At 41.0% G+C, this 20,121-nt stretch overlaps 1 protein-coding gene across 1 annotated transcript in view; it reads left to right on the top strand.

Moving 5' to 3' along the window:
- The window catches only part of LOC128439663 (protein unc-13 homolog C), a 98,464-nt gene that overhangs the window by 60,158 nt on the left and 18,185 nt on the right, over positions 1–20,121 (top strand). Inside the window, exons 18-23 of the mRNA XM_053422039.1 lie at positions 1,182–1,267; positions 13,538–13,664; positions 14,953–15,049; positions 15,561–15,704; positions 15,943–16,020; positions 17,613–17,690. Coding sequence (XP_053278014.1) covers positions 1,182–1,267; positions 13,538–13,664; positions 14,953–15,049; positions 15,561–15,704; positions 15,943–16,020; positions 17,613–17,690 — 610 coding nt within the window. The remainder of the gene's footprint in view (positions 1–1,181; positions 1,268–13,537; positions 13,665–14,952; positions 15,050–15,560; positions 15,705–15,942; positions 16,021–17,612; positions 17,691–20,121) is intronic.

Below are 20,121 nucleotides of genomic sequence, written 5' to 3'. Positions count from 1 at the left end.
CAGAGTGACAGAAACGTTGATGCTTTTCCAAGATAAACCTACGATTTGAATTGGTGCCTTTTTTAAATAACTGGAGCTGGTGCCAGAGAGAAAAACATGTCAGTCTATTGCTCTGTAATGCGAATGGTTACACAGGAATCTAGCCTGGAGATATTCAAGGCAATAGACTGATCAACAGAATTCATTATTTAAATGGGAATGTAAAATTGGATGCTGCTGTTGTTTTTAAAAGTGTAGAGGATAAGAGGCTTTAGAGATTATTTCCAGAAATACCGGTAGATTGTCAACAACAAAACATCATTTATTTTATCCAAATGAAATATATTTTAAACCATCTACATGGCATGCACAGCAGCTGCAGATGTTTCATAGATTTTTTGCTATGAAGGGTTTTGATTGTCGGCCTCAGCCTACTGCATGTGGGCGTGCAAGACTGAGAACGAACGGAGGTGGAGAGATTCTGATTCTTAACTATTGGTCCGGGAGACTTTTCTCTTTCCTGCAGGATTCACTGGGAGCATAAATCCCCCCTCTTGTCTCAGTGTTTGTTCCCTTGCTCCTCTTAATAATGCATCACAGTTGGGGGCTGGTAGAGGAAAGTGTTTGTGTGTGCAGTACGTGTGTGTGGTCACTGGTGTCTGCGGGAGGGCCGTCGCTGAGCAGGTGATTGCTGCCTCAATATATGTAACGGCAGACAAATGGGTTCGTTGTTGGAAAATAAGGCGGTCGCCGGGAGAAGTAAAACATTTCCAGATAGATTGAACTTCCTCAGTACACGGTCAAGTCATCCATAAGCGTCCTCCCATCACTGTCTGAAGACACAGATAATTAAACCACTGACATCTCCCATTCAAGCTTTGACTGAAAATCCATAGGCATTCAAAATAGCAGATTACTTACCAAATAGGTTGCCGCCCTCCGACCCCTTCCTTCACTGTGTCATTTCCTCCTACACTGTTTCTCATCTTTAAGCCAGGTCCCCCAGTCCACCCCAATTCAGCCAGATTCGGAAATGCCGGGTGGGATTATTAGATTATGAGATTCACGGAGCGTGTCTTCTCGCACATCTGTTAAATCGTTTGTTAGGATATTTCTGGCCTGGGCCGAGCCATCAGACCACCCAGTCGAGCGTATCATTGTACAGAAATGAGTCTGATTGGAATCCCTTCCAATTCCACCAGGTTTCCACAGGAGATGAGCGTGGGCAAGATCAGCGCCGAGATGACGTGGAACCTCTTCGCCCAGGATATGAAGTATGCAATGGAAGGTCAGTGATGCCGCCCGTCAAACGCCTCTATCTCCTGCATGAGGCTGTGTTGAGAATGAGAGCTGAATATAAATTATATATTGGTTGATTTATTGATTAATTGATTGAATGATTGATGACAAAGGAATAATGGTCATCCCTTTACAAGAAGGTGAACTACATTCTAATCTGATGCTCTCTCCCTCCAATGCAACATCACTGGGGCACGTTGGACGTGTTAGTGCGTTGTACCTCTGTGTATCTGAGCCCTGTTTATCGGCCGGTGTCACAGTGTCGTTTATCGGCTGCGTCTGGCTGCGGTCAGCTCCACTGCCTATCGAGATTACACTTTCCTGATTTCACTCTATTGATCACGATAGATAAACTCTTACGTTTCCCTGTTCCTGTCCTTCAAGATAAACAATTCACAAGTCAATGACACAATAAGAAGTAGATGTTGCTTAGCTTTGTGTGTTTAGGTGTACGTGTGTGCGTTTCTGTATTTTGGTACACTTGTATTGCAAGTATGTTTTACCAAGTATTGTGAGAGTCACTGTTGTGTCTCTCATATAAACACAGTATGTAATGGTCCCCGTTGACATAAATATATTCCAGTGTAAATGTAAAATGCAATTGGTTGAAAAAAGGCATTGAAAAGAAAACATGGCACCTTAGGAAGGGAGGGACCTACGATCTGCTGTCTAACATGGACCAAAATAATCAATACCTCCACTACCACTAAATACTGTGTAAATCAGCATAGCAGTCATGTGGTGCCTGATCCAATAGAATTTATCTCCAAAGTGTAAGTTACATTCAGTGGTAGTGTAATCTTCAATAGATTCAAATAGAAAGTGTCAACACAAGGCACTCTAGTATTTTTTCAAAGACAGCAGAGACATGCAGTAATCAAGCAGTAAATCCCAGATCGGCTCTTCTAGCACATTGAATGTGGTTTTTGACTTCAGTCCCCACCCCCTCTTTCTCCAGCTCACCTCCCAGAAGGCAGAACAAGCCTTCAGACGGTTATTGAACTATGCTTCTCTAGGTTGGAGGCTCCTGGATCAAACCCCACAGGATAACAGGATATATGTCCGGGAGGTGCAATGCATAAGGGGATTAGTGGTACTGGGGTTGTGGATGAATGAAAAAGGGCTGTGTGTGTGTGTGTGTGGGTGCTTGTGTGTGCGTGTGTGTGCGCGCATGCCTGTGTATGTGTACAGCAAGGGAGAACCTGGGGTCATGATTTTGTTTGAATGTTTGCTATGAACTTTTACTCATCATCATGTGTCTAAACAGCCGTGAGGCTTATTGAGCTTTAATATGCAGAAATCATGCAACATGATATTCATACACTATTCTCAAGTTTACCAAAAAAGTGGAAAAGGCAGGATGTAAGAAAACACGGAAGCAATACGATTGATATTGGCATTTTTTTTAGTAAAGGTCCCATATTGTGCGAAATATTGTTACTCCTGTCCACAATGAACCATTAGCACTGCTCGACCCACAGTGTAGCTCAGTAATCCAGGACATGCGAAGCTTAATCAAAAAATCGTTAGGGTAAGCTTGAGTTGTTAACCGTGTTCGTTTAAGGACAAAAAAAACCTCAATGTAAAAACACACAGCTTGAAAATATTAAACGTAAAAAAATCTAAATTACTTGAATCTCAAACCTTGGATCATGGGATGAAATGACGTGAGAGCAGAGGGGAGGTCGAATCAGGTCATTTGTGATGAACACAAACATTTCTGGACTAAAACACACACACACACTCTAACAGGAACACATACTGCTACAATTACATATCGTTGTTACTTCTTGATAACCTTGAGGACAACATGTTGCTCAACAATAAGTCATAGCCCCATCTACCAGACCAGACTAAAGTAGCAAACACAGAAAGAAAGAAATAAGCTTATCTGAAAGCAGTTCTTGGATACAGGCTTTCCTTGGCCTCCAGGTCTCCATTGGGTTGTCACAGCCAATTCCTTGCTGAATCTCATCAACGTGCTCGGTCATTATTTCCTGACCTGCTGCCTCCCAGGGGGGGATACATGATAGGTTTATCGCTCAGGGGCATACAGGGCACCGGTGGGGGAGTAGCAGTGGCCCTAGGGTGAAGAAGATTACCATTCCCAACACAATTTTGGAAATCTGATCAAATATTTTCAACCACATATTCCACAGTATGTTACGCTCTTATCTGTTATCATCTCACCACTATAGCATTCAAACTATTGCAATCTTTTTCATATGAATCTTTCCTCGTCCCATGTTGATCCTGTGAACCACATCCATGTTGAATGATGGGTGTGAGATCCACTACTTTAATGATGACAGAAGAGGTGGAGATGGTGCTGCAGGAGAAGCTGTGCAATTGGCCTGAGGTCAGAGATGAAAATGTTTTATTCTACTGTGAGTGAGAGAAAAGGCAGAGCTTATTGGTGTGGTCCATTTTATTTATAAAGCAACAGGTCAGAGCAGGACTTCTCTCAGGGCACATTTCATATAGAGCAGCTCTAGACCGCACACTGTAATATTATTGGTGATTTATCCTCATTTACCGGGAACATTTCCACTGCTCTCCCCATACCAAATCATCTTGAGTTGCTATGGTAACCAGGTGTCAAGTGGAGACACTGCAAGCTCCCGCATCTTGATAAACTCACTGGGTGCATATACAGAGCGTATAGATTCTGTGCATGCAATAGGATTTAATGTGCGATAGTGTATAATGTGATCTGCTTTTGGCCAGAGATATCTACAGAATGCATATTGGGTATTAAACATAAAAAACGGGCCCATGCATCAGATTGTAGACAGGTGTAGATTCCTAGGTGTGGATTTGCATTTCTGCAGTGAGGTAATGAGCAACCTTATAGGAGCATTTCTGGATTTTCGGAGCTAAGATTTAAATGAAATCAGATCTTCTTTTTTTTTTCCTTTTCAATTCAATTTATGTGATTTTTACATTCAACACATTCTAGTTATGTCTTTGTGGTGTATTAACTGAAAACTAATGAAGCAGCAGTCAAAGCTATCAGCAGCCTCTGCATGACACTGGTGGTGTAATCAAGTTATTCTCAGACTCTCCCTGCTTTCGGTCATAAATTTAGATAATGCTAGTTGTAACCTCATTGCCTTGCTGTGCCCTAAAGGGAGAAACATTTAAAAATTGTGTCTTACAATGTGTGTGACATCTTTACACTATGTTTTAAACAAACCAGCGCATTTTGCACAAAATCCTATCTAGTGGCATTTTCGAAAATAAGTTGGAAGTAACCCAGAAATCTGGTTTGAGAAAATTGAATGAGCAAACTGTAAAGAACTTTTCTGATACTAAAGTGAATACACCGAAACGTGTTTAAAGCCAGAGTTATAAAGTTGTGTTATATTTACTTTGAGCGTTGACTATCAGCTGCAACATATAAGTATCTTCATGTCTCGTGCACCATGTGTGAAAGAGCAGATCTCAGGACCTTCAGGGAATTACAATGGCAATTTATTATTCTCTAGGTTTCTTTGCTGTTTAGCTAAACAGAGTAGTTTCATTTTAGTACAGTGAGATAATTTGTCTTTGCACAGTATACACGCAGTAAATCAAGAGACAGAGAGAGGAACTGAGGCTCTGTGTTTGTAGGTGTGTATATATGAATCATGATGGTAGCTGCATTGTTGAGTTTGACAGCTCATAAACCACATAATGCTGTGGTGCAAACATAAATCAAAAATAATATGCTTTACTAGATAGATTGTAAAACAACATGAAAACAGAGGGGGTGAGTCAAAACTTAGAGACTTTCCTCTTCTTGTAAAAGACAAAGAAGAGAGCCCATAGGTGATGTGTCACCTTTAACAGTTCACTCTGAGCTGTAGTCACGTTCTGCTCTTAGGCGACCTCTGGCAGCCGCACTCGTCAGGAGGGAGTCAGGTGATGGGAAGTCCACATTGGCCGAAGGTTGGTTTGGATAAATGGGTCAACCAAAACCAGGAATGTCACATATGTGAGCAGTTTCTCACCCTATATATTATCAGATATTAACATAGACCACGTCTTTCTTTTCTTCGTCGCAGTCCTTTAAGAAGAAGTAATCGCTCTTCATCGTCCATCAGCCCCAACACGATCCGCTGAGTTACACTCGCCATTCTTCTGAAGTAAACAGAGACATCAGGGAATTTGTAAATAAGCGGACCAGAAACCGGAAGACAGCCAACACCAGCATAGAAGCTCTAGCACCCTTGCACTAGCACCCTTGCACTCAAGTATATAGGTGTGTGTGTGTTAGTACATTACTATGCAGCCTCTCATTAAGCTTTACCTGATAACTGAACTCTCATCATTTTCCTACATGCCACTGTTCTGTTTTATATTCATAGTCTTTTCTTTTCTTTATTACTTGAAGGCTACATAGCAACCGTTGTTTTTTGTTTATTCAAATATTGTTTAAAGGAGCGTGAAATGTATTGGCAATTTTTTTATTTTTGCCATCTAATCAAATTAGGTATTGAGAAACGTGGAAGTTTCATTGTATGGGTATCGACTCCTGAAGTTTTGATATTGACATCCCTAATTAGTATGTATGTGCGTGTGTGTGTGTGTGTGTGTGATGATTAGCAAAGACAGCGGAAACATGCACAAATGGCAACTATACAAATGTTCGGTATACATACATTACAAATTAGACCTTGCCACATTTGTAATGTATGTATTCTGTACAAACATGAGTCCAGCAGTGTGCATATTGACTTTACGTCATATTTGCATAATGAGGCTGTAGCTGGAAGGAGTTTCTCAGTTTTCCAGGTCCAGGTTGTGCTTGTGTTCAGACTGACCTTTTTACATAAGGGGCCACAGAGAAGTGGCAGGGCGGCTGACAGAGACACCCTGAAGGAGGCGGGCTAGAATGGCCTGCTTTGTTGGTCTGTGTCTCTCCATTAGTGTGTGTGTGTGTGTGTGTGTGTGTGTGTGTGTGTGTGTATTTGTGTATGTCAGCCCATGTGTGCAACTACACATTTGCACAAGCATTCAGTTGTGCAAGTATGTAAGAGAGAATGAATGAGAATAGAAGAGGAATGGGCGTGTGTGTGTGTGTGTGTGTGTGTGTGTGTGTGCGTGTATGCGCATTACTTAATGAATTCTTTGATGCATCCTCGGCTTCCTGCTCTGAGGCTTTCAGTGCCAGTGCTGGTGCAGAAATGGATGCTGCTAATTTTAGCATCTCTGTGTGGATCTCTAAATATGTGAGAGAGAGAGAGAGACACAGAAGGAGGGAGGGAGGGAGGGAGGAAGGGAAGGAGGGAGGACACAAAAAGAGAAGACAGAGAAAAGGAGGAGGATGTAAGAGAGAGTGAATGAAGAACTCATTTTCTCATTCACTTAGTCACTGTGACCAACAATGGAACTCTGGTTGTAAGATCAGGTTTAACATAATAATGATCAAATACAATAATTATCACCATTTTCTTTGTTCCAATTATTGACAGGGTTTCATGTTTTCTTTATTTTTTGTTTTTCAGAAGCAAATGTAAAACCATTTCTTTTTTAAATTCTAAACAGTATAGATAAAGGCTTAATATTCATAATATTGCTTAGTTTTGGAAACAAAGAATCCCAGATTAAGTGGTGAAAAACTAATGTAACTTAGATAGAGTACACGCTGTATATGCAATGTATAGCTGTTTAATGGCCGTGGTCTCTGGAGCATGTCATTAAGGATCCAGTGCTCCAGCAGCCCATTAACTCATCTTCAGTCTGTTGGAACAGCTTCACTCCGCAGAATATTTTAATTGTATTTCAATTAATTTACCTCAGCAGGGGGAGTTTTGTTTTTCCACTGAAAGATGTTGTTTATAGGACTGAGGCATTGCTATAGGTTCTGTGTTGCACTGCGATTTTTAACAAGCTCCAACTGTTCGTCTCTAATGCCTCCCTTCAGATTTTCAGCGTGGCCCTTTACACTTATCTCTGATCTCTCTGATCTCAGCTAACAACTCCTGGCTTTTACACTGATGGAATCTATAGAGCATTGAGGTCCTGTTCAAGCTTTGTAGGCGATGTATTCAATTCCTACACAGATCTCATAAATCCTTAATCAATTCTCTCCATCTTTCAATGCAGAGATCCAGCTTCAGGGTCCAATAAGTCCCTGTTCTTCAGGAACTCCATGCATAATGTGTTACTCTAGTGTATTAAATATAGAAAAATAGGAAAGTAAATTCATTTATAACCTGATGAACATATATAATAGTGATATACAGTGATCAAAAATTGACTATTATTAGTGAGTCGCTAATATGGGTATATCCTAATGCTTAATGTGTAGTTAGTGTCTCAGTGGGCTGTGGTGTTATAGCAGAGCTGTGTCAGTAGGTCTTGTGTTACAGCTTAGGAAGCCCTCTGACAGAACTGGGTCGTGAGCCAAGATGAAGGACTTATGTCGCAGCGGAAACCATACAGACATTGGCTGATACCACTCTGGTCCTCCGAGTCTTCTGCTTCAAACAAATCAGTCCAACCACACGCTCCTATAGATATGTTTACCGAATGGTAACTGGAGGATGGGAAAGCTGTGGTGAACCGCCGCACTTCATCATCATATCCACGGCATTTAAATCAATGAGGCAGCGAGTGAGTTTTGACTGTCCCTGTGGGCTGAGTCAGACAGGATGACATCCCCACCAGGGACCTGGAGCCTGCTCCTCCCTCTGGACAGCCCACACTGTTTACCACCAGCGGGGCACAAAGGCACACACAAGCACACACATGCATACAAACACACACGAGGGCCCTATCTTAACAGCCTGATTGCAACGCTTCATTATGTTCGTGCCTACTGACAATCAGAGCACACTCAGAAACGCTTTTAATATGTTTTGGTAACGTATGTGCACAGACTCATTGGAATTTGAATAGGATAAGCATGGTGATTAATCATTGTCTTTTCAGCTAGTTTCATTATCTATGAAACAGCTCTGTCAATCACAGTAGCCTGTAATCAAAGTGTCTCTCCAGATGTAGAGGAGAGACCATGACTGGCCTCTCCACACATCCTGTTGTTAACCAGGAGGTAGAGAGTGGTGGTGTGCAAATGAACACTGCCACAATCCATTTGCATGATTGTATAAACACAAAATATCCATTAAAGCTAATTTATGCTGACTTTTTAAACAAAATCAAACAATGTCACCATCTTTGCCCACATGCTTTCACGTGGTAAGTATGATGTTACTTTGCCTGTGCCCAGCCTGTAGGTTCTTTCCAACTCGCAAATCCTCCACCTTAAAGATTCTGCCGTGTCCTCTGACCTTGACTGGTTAGCTACACCACACCCCACGATTTGTCTGCTTTGTCGATATCCGTAAGCTTTCAGATGACGTGCACTAATGCGGACGAAAAGAATGCAAAAACAAGAGTATCTGTCCGTTTCCATATAACCATCCAACGCTTTTTTTATCTGCGTTGGAAGACCGGCAGAGTTAAAAACATTTAAAAAAGATGTTAAAACCAGCGATTTAGAGTGTTTTTTTTTTAAATGTTTGTGTTAGCTGTGTTCAGTGTATCCATAATCTGGCACCTACAGTACATGTGTAGTTTGCAACACTTGCATCAGGAAGGTGGGTTACTGCGAGTCAGCGTTGAGTTGGTCCCACATCCCTCTTTCCAGCCAGAGACAGATGTAACGCTTAGCAAACCTGCCACCCCAGATGAATTAATAGGACGGTTTTCATATAGTCTACACACAGTCATGATGACTGATGCTGTGAATCATGAATTCGTAATGTGCATTTTTCAGGTTTTGTCTGTCTGTCAGCTTTTCTACAATCACAACAACTTACATTGTATGTTCAAATAGCTTCTTTGGGAGGATTTTTTTTATTAATTCCACATTATAACATTAAATTACACTTGGGAAAAAAGTGAAACCCCTTGTGATATTTGCAGTCAAGTGTTGTTGCGTTATTGTTGTCCTTCTCTTCAAACCTTTGCATCAGTCACAGGGTGCGGGCGGCACACGTTTCATATAAATAGACAACGCAGATTTCAAGGTCAGTAAAATAACAGATTGTAGTGCTGCTTGCTCCTGGTCTTTGTGACACCTTAAAAATAGCACAGATTCAAGCATACACAGTTCACATCCATGCACAGAATGTGAAAGGATTTTTTTATCTTCACGTGGGACCTGTGACACCACAACGAGGACACAAGAAGATATATTTGCATAAAAAGCATGAATAAATATGAACCGACTGACTTAAAAAATTAAAGATTGTCCATTTGAGAAAGTCTGACACCTAGGCTTTCAAAATAATTACTGTCATTGGAGGGAAATTCATCAATGAATGTTAAATTAATCGTATTGAGGTTCCACAGCCTGTAATTAACTTTGAGGAGGCTGTGAATGTTTAATAAAAAATTATACAAGTGTCCGTCACCTAGAGCATTTGCCTCTGGAATTATTACATTTAGAAAATTAAAGGACATCTCAGTCTGTATTTGGATTGTCACGACATGTGTATTATCGCAAGGTTTTTAAAAACGCAGCTTCCTGCAGCCTCGTTTCTCACTGACTCTCTCCTCTATTCGAACAATCACATTGGAACCAGTGAGTGGAAAATTATTTCCTTTTGCTTCCATTCAGAGCGTGCAAAGAAGCGCACTCTGTCCCTGTGTGCTTCTGATTTCTAGAGAGAGGATATGAGCTTTGTGATTTCTAAACTGAAGAGTTTTTCAAAGACGAAAGCTTTCAGGAGGGCTGTGCGCTCTGTTAACCTCTGGCACATATCCCTGTCTTCTCACTACGGATTCTGAAGGAAGCATTTCATTTCTCAATATTTGGGAGGAACATTTTTTTCAGTAAACGTGATTTAAGACGACAGCAACTACACCTCATCAATGCAACAGGGTTGAAAAAGCAGGCAATTGTCTGGGGCCCAAATCTGAGATAGGCCCCCGAGAACGGCTGACTAGGTTAGTCCACAGAAATGATAAGTTTGCGAGAGCCCCCTTGAATTGTACAATCGCCTATGTACAGGAGACTGCAACGACACCATAGTCAGGAAGATGAAGATGCTTGGTGGTTTGAACCACCCTTGACAGTGTATGAATGATGTGCAATTGAAAAAGGTCTGTGTATAGAAGAGCTGTATGTGTGTGTGAATGGGTTGATGCAACTTGTACTGCAAAGCTCTTTGAGTTGTCGATAAGACTGCAAATGTCCTATATGAGTACCGTCCAAATAACATTTACAATTTACCAATGCCTGGGGTTCACAAAGTCCTTTGAAACTCTTGTGCTCCTCACGCTTTCTTGGGGAAAATACGAGTCTTGTACAATCTCTGTATGAATAAAAGACTAACTGCAGTGTATATTCTCCTTTCTAAGGATTAAAATATTGAATTTAACATTTGAACAAATACAGGTAAATAATGTATGTTAATAACACATATGAAATATGGAATTGAGACAAGCGTTGCGTAGAAGGTGTTGCACTATTCATTGGGGTAAGCTCTTAGGGTCTTATCAGGATTAAAGCACGACAGCTAAGGTGCAATGTGTCGGAATTAAACATTTCTTTGATGTTCTTTGGATGCGTTTCCATCTGCAAGAGAATATGTTTGCCTATTTCTGATTTACTATTTAGAAACGCACCTGATGCAAATGTAAAGGAAATCTCTCACGCTTCTTCTATTTCCCTGCTCCTTCTGCTCTTTGTGGTTACCTCTTAAGAGCTCAATTTCGTCTGTCACAGTGCACACAAGCAAATAAAATAAAATGTGTTTCCGATTATCATTCTATTATCAGATGCAGTTTGCTCGCTCCCCATATATAATCTGTTGAAAGTACCTGCTAAAACCAAAACATGGATATATGCACTTTACTATAGAAAATAACATTACATGGCTAATGTGTGCAGTGAATAAAAAGCCCCCAAAATAACTGTAGTTATAGATTTTCGGGCGTTTCATGATGCTAATGTTGTAACACTAGATATGGACTGTAGGACATCCAACCAGGATTCTCTTACTGTTGTATGAACATTTTTCATTTGACCCATGTGTCGTATTTCAAACCCACCACCTCCATTGAATTATGCATTTGAATAAAAAAACAACTAGAAATTCTTCTTCACAACCAGATAGCACAATTGTGCAATTTATAAATAGTGTTGTCGTTGAGTCATATTCCATGCGACAAGTAAATTGATCTTCAGCTTTGATATCAGTAAAGTTTCCCCTTGTCCTTGTTCCTGAAGAACAAGTTGTGTGTCTGTGTCTACTGGTCATAGCAAAAGTTGTAGAAAGATTCTCGTAAAAGAAAAAAGAACTGACTGTTGTTAAGAGGTGACTCGCTGTCAAAGTCAGACACACTGCTCATCCGACCACACACCTTACTTGTCAAACAAACAAATACTGTAAAGAATACGACCTAAAACTCAGCCTCTCCTTGTTCATTTATTACAGTCTAGTCTCTTTCGTTTGCAATGTTCTCTCTCTCACTTGTCTTTGATATATATTCTGCCATATCTGTGTTGCAATGATGGTCTCCCCTACTTTTATTTCAATGACAGAACAAATGCCTCCATGATCCTCCATACTTCCAAAAATACTGCCTTATCTCTTCGCTCTCTCCTTCTTCGTATTGTCGTTGAATCATCTGCACAAATGTAGGAAAGACAATTCAGTTTACTCAGCCTTGCGGTGGCAGAATTGTTTTCTTCTTATTGCACTTTCTCCCCTTGTTTTTCCCTCTGTAACTTCATATTCCTCCCACTGTTTTAACTTTGTTGTTTTTGTTTCTTTTCCCTCATCTCTCCTTTCTTCTCTCCCTCTCTTGCACCATCACCATCCATTTCTCCTCCGGGAGATCCCATAGAAATGTTTAATTGTTTTGAAATGTCTACAGCGAGCTTGACTGAATGACTCAGCAGCCATGTCAGCCGACATGAAAGTCTTAATCCATTGCGGCTTCAGATTTTTCCCAGTCATTCAATGGCTTCCTTCCTTTTGAAGAGAGCTGGAGGCTTTTGAAAGCTGTTTTTTTTCTCATTCTTTGATAGCTCCACACTATATATAAGTCTGTTGAGATGTCAGATTTAAAGTGACCACAGCTACCTTGGTCCATTTTATGCACATCAACACTTTGCACTTTGCTCTCTGTGGGTTTCTACACTTGTGCCATGTCCAATTTTTTGCAGGAAGATTTTCAAAAAAGAAACGCATGCAACAAATTGATAACTTTATACATCAAATGTTTGATGCTGCAGTTTTGACTTACAAGTTACTGTAACCGTCTTTTCTCAGTGTGTAAGGTGCTCCAGCTCTTCTGGACAGTGGGTAACACACAGGCTTGAACTTCTCTTTATGTACAGCTCTTTATTCTTCTTCTTTCGTCCACACCAACACGGCCACAGTTTCCCAACTCAACCCTCTCTGGTTTAACAGTCGCCTCTCATTTTTCTCCTGTTGCACGAGGCTCTGTCACTTTCATACCTGTCCCCCTCTGGGAACTAATTAATCTGTGGCAAAGGTACATGTAACTGCAACTTAAACACCATAATAATTAAAGTGCTATAAATGATAATAAAAGAATAATGTACTGAAAGTAAACTTAACTCTGCCACTGCACAATAATGCTGTGGAATTATTCCTATTGAAATATATAATTCCTGAGTACTCAGGTACTAAGAATATAATTCATTGCATCCATAATTATCAATCATATTGTTTTCATTATGTTTCATTACAACTAGTCAGTCAAAGCTGAAACCTATTGGTACACAACTGGTCCTAGTCTCTCTCTCCCCTCTCCCCCATCTCTCGTCTTCACTCCACTCTTTTCCACCCATCTCCCCTCTCCTCCCCATTTTTCTCTGCTCACCCCAACTGTTCGAGGCAGATGGCCGCCCACATTGAGTCTGGTTCTGCTTGAGGTTTCTTCCAGTTAATGAGGGAGTTTTTTCTCTCAACAGTCGCCCAGGTGCTTTGTCATTGTCTGAACTGTTGGGTTATCATTTTTTATGTCTAGATCTTGTATTTAAAGTGCCTTGAGATAATGTTTATTATGATTTGGCATTTCACAAATAATATTAGTTTTTAATCAAATTATCGCGCAAACCTATCTGATTAAAATAACCCAAACTATAATGTTTACCATAACTGCTATTACATTACTATGCTGCTTGATATGTCCAGAGACACTGTTGTTTGAGAATAATCATGTTGTTAATGAATACTGTACATGCTAACATGTGTGTTTCTTTTTTTTCTTTTTTCTTTTTTCATTACAGAGCATGATAAGCATCGCCTATGCAAAAGTACGGAATATATGAATCTTCACTTCAAAGTCAAATGGTTCCATAATGAGTACGTCCGTGAACTGCCGGCTTTCAAGGGGGTTCCTCCGGAGTATTCTCTGTACGTGTCTTCTCATTTTCACACAAAATGTATTCACATGTATTTTTAGTATTTACAAAAGATACACGGTTAAGGGGAATCAATGGGAATTTAAATGATACATGAACGGGTTGCTTGTAACACCAGATGTGGTTGATAGAAACATGTTTATTGGTCACTTCTGCCACTAATTATGCCCATCCTCTCCAATCAAAATTTAAATAATTAATCAACCAAGTTATATTTATCATAATGTTTATTTACTTAAATAATATTTGCTGTCAATGAGTTAAAAATTTACAAACGTAGTGGCTCAAAGATAGATCTGTGTGGGACTCCACATGAGACTGTTCTGTAGCTCGAGTAAATATGTCATTGCTACTTGCAAGCCCTCAGGAGAAAGATATTTTAATGGTCAGGGATTTGAATGTGAAGAGGCCACACCTCAGTTCCTGTTTCAGCCTGAATCGGCACAATTGTTATGTGCATGGAAAACACACTGATCATAAACTGCTTTTCATTAGCGAACAAATTGATATAGTGAATTCATAATCACGTATTGCAAAACAAATAACCGGAATATAAATGTGTAATGCAAGCAGTGCACGCAACGCTCTGTCTCTCCCGTCCTGTCACTCTACGAATCAGATTAATGGCTCACCCTCACCATCTCCAACACTGTCACTCAAACACCATCTCTAGCAGGATTGATTTTTCCAGAGGCATACACATCATACAAAGACACAAAAACACACACACACACACACACACACACATACATACTCCAACACACACACACACACACACACACACACACACACACACAGTCTGCCTCTCGTTCTCTGCTGCCACACCCACCCGATTTATTGGCCTGCCCCCCCGTAGCAGATGCCCTTAGCGTAAGTACAAAGCAGTTTTAGGGGACATCCGTTGCTCTGAGAACAAGCTCAGGCACTATATTAAACAAAGAAATGGCAAAGTGAAACAGACAGAACAGCATTACAATTCCACTAACAAATGTACTTCCTTACCCACATAATCCGCCCCAGCCTGTCCTTTGCTGTCCTCTGTCTGGGCCTTGCAGTCCAAGTTGTCCACAAACTGAAACCTGATATCAATGCTCAAAAGAAGTGCAGCCTTGGCAAAAATCACATTTCCCTTAAACGCAATAGTTCCTCAATCATTTTCGAAAAACTAAAAGCCCCTGGCCTCTGATATGTTCTCATAAAGTAGACTCTCACTGATGTGGTTCTGCGGACGGATGAAATGTGATTTGACCACACGATGATAGAAGGTTTATCTTTTTTAGGTGGTTCGAGCCATTTGTCATTCAGTGGCTTGCTGAGAACGAGGATGTCGCCATGGATTTCTTAAACGGAGCACTGGAGAGGGACAAGAAAGATGGAGTGAGTACAGCATCAAATTATTCCTCGATGTATCTTTATATTTAACCAACACAGCCACTTAAGGCTGCTCTCTTAGTCTCTCCCTCCAAAGACTGGATTTACCAGAGTAAATGGAGTGGGGTTTTTAAAAAAAAAAACCTTCTCTCACAGTGACATCACAAGCCAAGAAAAAATGTATAAAGGAAAGAAAACATGAGGGATATTATTCACTGTGGCACAGAAATAATCAGTGCACCTTCGCACATTTCTTTGCATCTACATTTGGATTCATTAGCATTAGCGACACACTTTTGATCTTTTAAATTGAATAGTAAAAGCAATATTTATTTACAAAAGCGTTTATGAAATGTCCTCTCCAAAGTTACACCATGATGAAGGGCTTAAAGGTCTTGAGACCTGAGACAGCAGAAACATCTGTCTTTCTCTCTTTTTTTTCCCCTCTTTCTCCCCAACCCTTCATCCTTGTCCTTCTCACGTCCGCCGTCTCTAATACTGTTCCTTCTTTCCACAGTTCCAGCAAACCTCAGACCACGCCCTCTTTTCTTGTTCGGTGGTGGACGTGTTTACTCAACTAAACCAGAGTTTTGAGATTATCAAGAAGTTGGAGTGTCCGAACCCACAGGCTCTGGCTCACTTCATGTGCCGCTTTGCAAAGGTCAGCATCTTTGGAAAAGGCCCCAGCTGGGCCCTGAATACTCCTGCTGGGAGTAGTAACTCCCACTTTAAGAGTTTGACATTGATCTAACGAGACTCTTTGGTATATTAATTCCATTTGAAATCATCTTGATATTATCTTGTGACTGCTTTAAGTTTTTCAAGTTCAGGTCCAGACATTCAATAAAAGAAGAGCTGACAAGCAGTTATTATAAAATCGTCTCTCTGGCTCTCTACAGACTATCAACAAAGTTCTCCTGCAGTATGCTGCAATCATATCCAAGGACTTTCCATTACATCTGAGTAAGGAGAATGTGGTAAGTGCCCACTCAAAGTCTGCAATGTTAAAAACAAAGTATACATATTCTTTTAAATACAGATGTGCTAAGTCTAATGATGGTGTTTCCATGATAACCGTTGGTATCAGTTGGCATGGAGACCATGTGGAAAAATGTTTAAATAGACAGTCCGGCTTCTCTTAACTGAGCCCTGTCCTGATGTAAGCAATACTCTTAACTTACAGCTGCAATTATTCATTTTACAGCCCGTAGCTGATGTGGGAAAGCAATTGGTATTTACTGGGCTCGCTGGCAATTGTTTAATGTGACGGCTGACCAAACAAAGAGCCTTGTGAGCTGCATAATTATCCATGTCTTTAAAGTTGCAGTAAGCGGTAACACTTTATTTTACATTGTTGACGGTCTTATAACAGTTGTCCCAGAGAAAACGTGAAGTGATCCTTTTAGAGAGAGGACTGAAGATGATGACTGAAAGAAAAGGAATGAGAGGCAAAAGCAGATGAGCAGTTGCAGGATTACATTAAATTAAACCTTATCTGTAATTTGTTTGCCTGTCACATATACAATACCTGACACATGCCATCGCAATCTTTTACCAAGACTGTATGTTGTCAACAAACTCAATCAAACATAGAGGAGAGCTCTGGTGGTATAAGTACAGATGAGGAGCTAGAGCTGTGGTTCCCAATCTTGCAAGTCATGAGGCAAGCCAGACCACTTCTAGCACCACAGAGCAGTTTTTTTTTTCTTGTACTTTCTGAAGACACAAAATGTGTGTGCACAGGATTAATAATTCCTACCAACGGTGGCTAACAAAGACATATGGAATACTGGATCCAAATGTTTACAAAATTGCCATTGCAAAATTCTGCTATGGGCTGAGACGCACTTGACCAGTTTTTTGGACTACACAATTAATTTTTTTTGTTGTGTTTGCTTTAAGAGGTAAAGGTATATTTTACATAAAATAATAAATAAGTTGACAAATGTCACCCAAGTGGAGAACCTGTGATCTTTATGTCTCAATTTGTTTTAGTTCTGAATTTGAATATCTAATCACCCTCATACCGATGTGCCTGTAAATCATTGTGTGTTACTACAGAGGCACTATGGGTCATTATCTGCTTTCAGCTCACTCTCCTGTGGGGTGTATAATTATGATTAGTGCTATCCATTACCACTGTCATAATTTTGGGGTGTTGTATGTTTGTCAGTTGTTGTTATGCTGGGGCTGATAATGTAGATAACGTGGGACTGACTGAAAACTGTGAAGGATTACCCTCAGCCTCCATAAAAAGCCGTGTGATTAATGTCTGTCATCCGTTAAACTTTGTGTGGAGCTGAGAATCGATAATACCTGATATATTCAGTGCAGACGTTTCTCCGCCCGTTGTAGTTTGTCTCTCATTTCCCTGCTGACTGCTGCGTATGAAGCCTTGTATCTCTGTATAGATGAAGTGTCAAGGAATCAGAGCTGATGGAGTTTACTGTTCTTGCAATGTGTTTTTGCTCAAGCCCGCAGCTGTCCCAGCACAGCGCCCCTAGGAAATGTAGCATACCAGTTTTTTTAACACAAAAATGCAGTAATGTTATTCACTGTACTCCTACAGCCATGCATCCTCCTCAACAACATCCAGCAGCTCCGTGTCCAACTGGAGAAGATGTTTGAGTCCATGGGAGGAAAACAGGTCTGTGCCTACCTATGTGCATGTGCATGTGTCTGCTATGTCTGCGTCGACGTTAGAGGAAATGCACTTTCAGCTCAACTGAGTTTTCTTAAACAGAGAAGTAAAACAAAAATCTAACTTTCTGCCTTATAAACTTATGATAATGTGAGCTGCTAAGATGTGCGTCCTTCCACGGGAAGGTCAAACCACAACGTTTACAAAAAAAAAAACAGCATCCCCAGGGCTTTGAAGGATTCTCTGTGTTGCTAAAAGAACCTTCAGCAGGCGTGATGCAAATTAAGGCTCAGATCTGCTCTCCACCGAGAAATAAATGCTGTGTCATTGCCATGTGAGTGATCATTTCAGATGATGATTTCAGATGAAACTTCAGTGAAAGTGAATTGACCCCTCCGTTATGTTCTTACTAATAAAACGACTAATCAGACATGAGTTTGTTGGTATCACCTTTCTGACCCCATCCTTTGTTCCCCTTCACTGTTTCCCTCATCTCTAATCCTCCTGTGTATAACGTGTTGCCTTAACATTTTTCTTAAATATTGAGTTCCACCTTTGTAATTCCTTGTGTTGGGTGTGAGACACCGTTGAATATTTCCCCTGTTGACCTGTCAACTCTGTCAGTCTTACCTGAGAAGCAGTCACCACGGCTTCTTAGGACTTACACGCATGTTTCTCTTCCAGTATCTAATGCCTGTCTTGCCTTGCGTTTTGTCTCCTGTCGTTGTGTCTTCTGCTTCCCCCCATTTCCTTTCTGTGCTCTCTCTCTCTGTCTCCAGGAGGAGGGGGTTGTGTCCTTCTGTAAGGTGTGTGCAATAGGACTCGTCAACACCCCTTCCCGCCATTTACCAAATGATACGAATAAAACAAGCACGCCCCCTCCCCCCTGTGCCTCCCCACCACCCCTCACGCTCCCGCGCTTCTCATCCCCTGCCCCCCCCTCTAGCAGCATGTGCCACAGAGCATACGGAATCTGAATTACCCATCACCCCCCTGGACAGGCTGCTCAAGCTCACCATCCCAGGCGCTATCGGGAATAGTGGCTCAACCAACCCGATCCTATCTTTAAATCTAGCCTGCTTTATTTCTGTCTGACACTTCTCTATCCATGGTTAATTTAGAGCTGTGGTATTTATATTAATTCGTTATTACCCCCTTTTTTTGGTCCCTGACACAAAGAGTGGAGGTAGAGGCTCACCAGGTTGCTGGCTGTGGGTTTGATCATCTCTATCCATCCCCCAGGCTGCAGCCATGAAATGCTTTGGATACGATTTTTCAGGCTGTGTGTAATGAGCATCTCAAACACTTACAAATCTCTCCAGCTGTTTGTCTCTGCTGAGGTTCTGCTATTTCCTCACAGTGAGCAGATCTAGACCTGGCTCACTCCCAGGCCATTATTGTCTGAAGAATAACGGCACCACACGTCTTTAACTTAACTCCAAGAGTCAAAGTGTGAATATTCACGGTTAATGGGCAATCAGGCTTTATCTTTAGGAGCATTTTAAGTAGTTTATCCTGCATGATGGTGATGCAGCTAAAGTGAATGTGGGGTGAAAGTTGTCCGATAGTTTCCTCCCTTTGCACAGTAGCCTATTCATTACAGAATAGTTTCCTATCATTGAGGAGCTCACAGAGAGACAGTCTAATTACTAGGAGTTGTTATCATAGCATTACCAATAACAGAGATTAGCAGCAATCTCTCCCTGCGCCCACATTTATGGAATCACCACAGACGGATCTCCCCGGGGTGATATCAGACTTTATTTTGGGTGTCATCCTGTTTGATAGTATGCATTTCTCATTTTGTGAGGACGGTTTGTCAAACCTTTATTTACTTGGCACTGTGAAGAGCAAACTGTTTTTTGGAATAACCGCTCTGCCAGTGAGTAGATGCATTGTTGAATCAGGCAAAGGAAAGCAAAGCTGAGCTGCAGTTGATAGGCAGTCAGCCAGGGGAGAGTTTGTACACTCTGGAGGCCTCTGGAGGCCGGTCAATGTCCAGTGAGACAAGCTGCTATGGTGAAGCCCGAAGCTAGATCCTAGAAATAATGTTTCCTTTGCATAAAGTTCGATCGCCATAATGAAACCTTCCATCGATCAATGAGTCCTATGAATGTAGTAAATTGACCTCACATTATTGAGTGCACCTTTTGACAACTTAAACTACTTTCTCACAGTGCATATGAAAAGTGAAAGACATTAGACGTGGGATCTATTCATAGTAGCTTCATATACATTTAACCTGACATTTCAGGGGATGCATCTTCGATTGAGACTCCACTAGAGGAGAGACAGACATGGAAATGTCTGCAACGACATTTAACTAAAAGCCTCTCTGACAGGACTGCAGTCGTAGACATTTGAGTGAAGCATCAGGTACCAAACGGAGTCAGTACGGTGTTTTCTCCTCTCAGGAAATGACAGGTGCCGTGGTTTA

This window comes from Pleuronectes platessa, chromosome 1 (genome assembly GCF_947347685.1).
Source record: "Pleuronectes platessa chromosome 1, fPlePla1.1, whole genome shotgun sequence".
NCBI classification, from domain to species: domain Eukaryota; kingdom Metazoa; phylum Chordata; class Actinopteri; order Pleuronectiformes; family Pleuronectidae; genus Pleuronectes; species Pleuronectes platessa.
The sequence above is the reverse complement of the archived record's forward strand: the minus strand, read 5'-3'. Positions and strand labels throughout refer to the sequence as shown.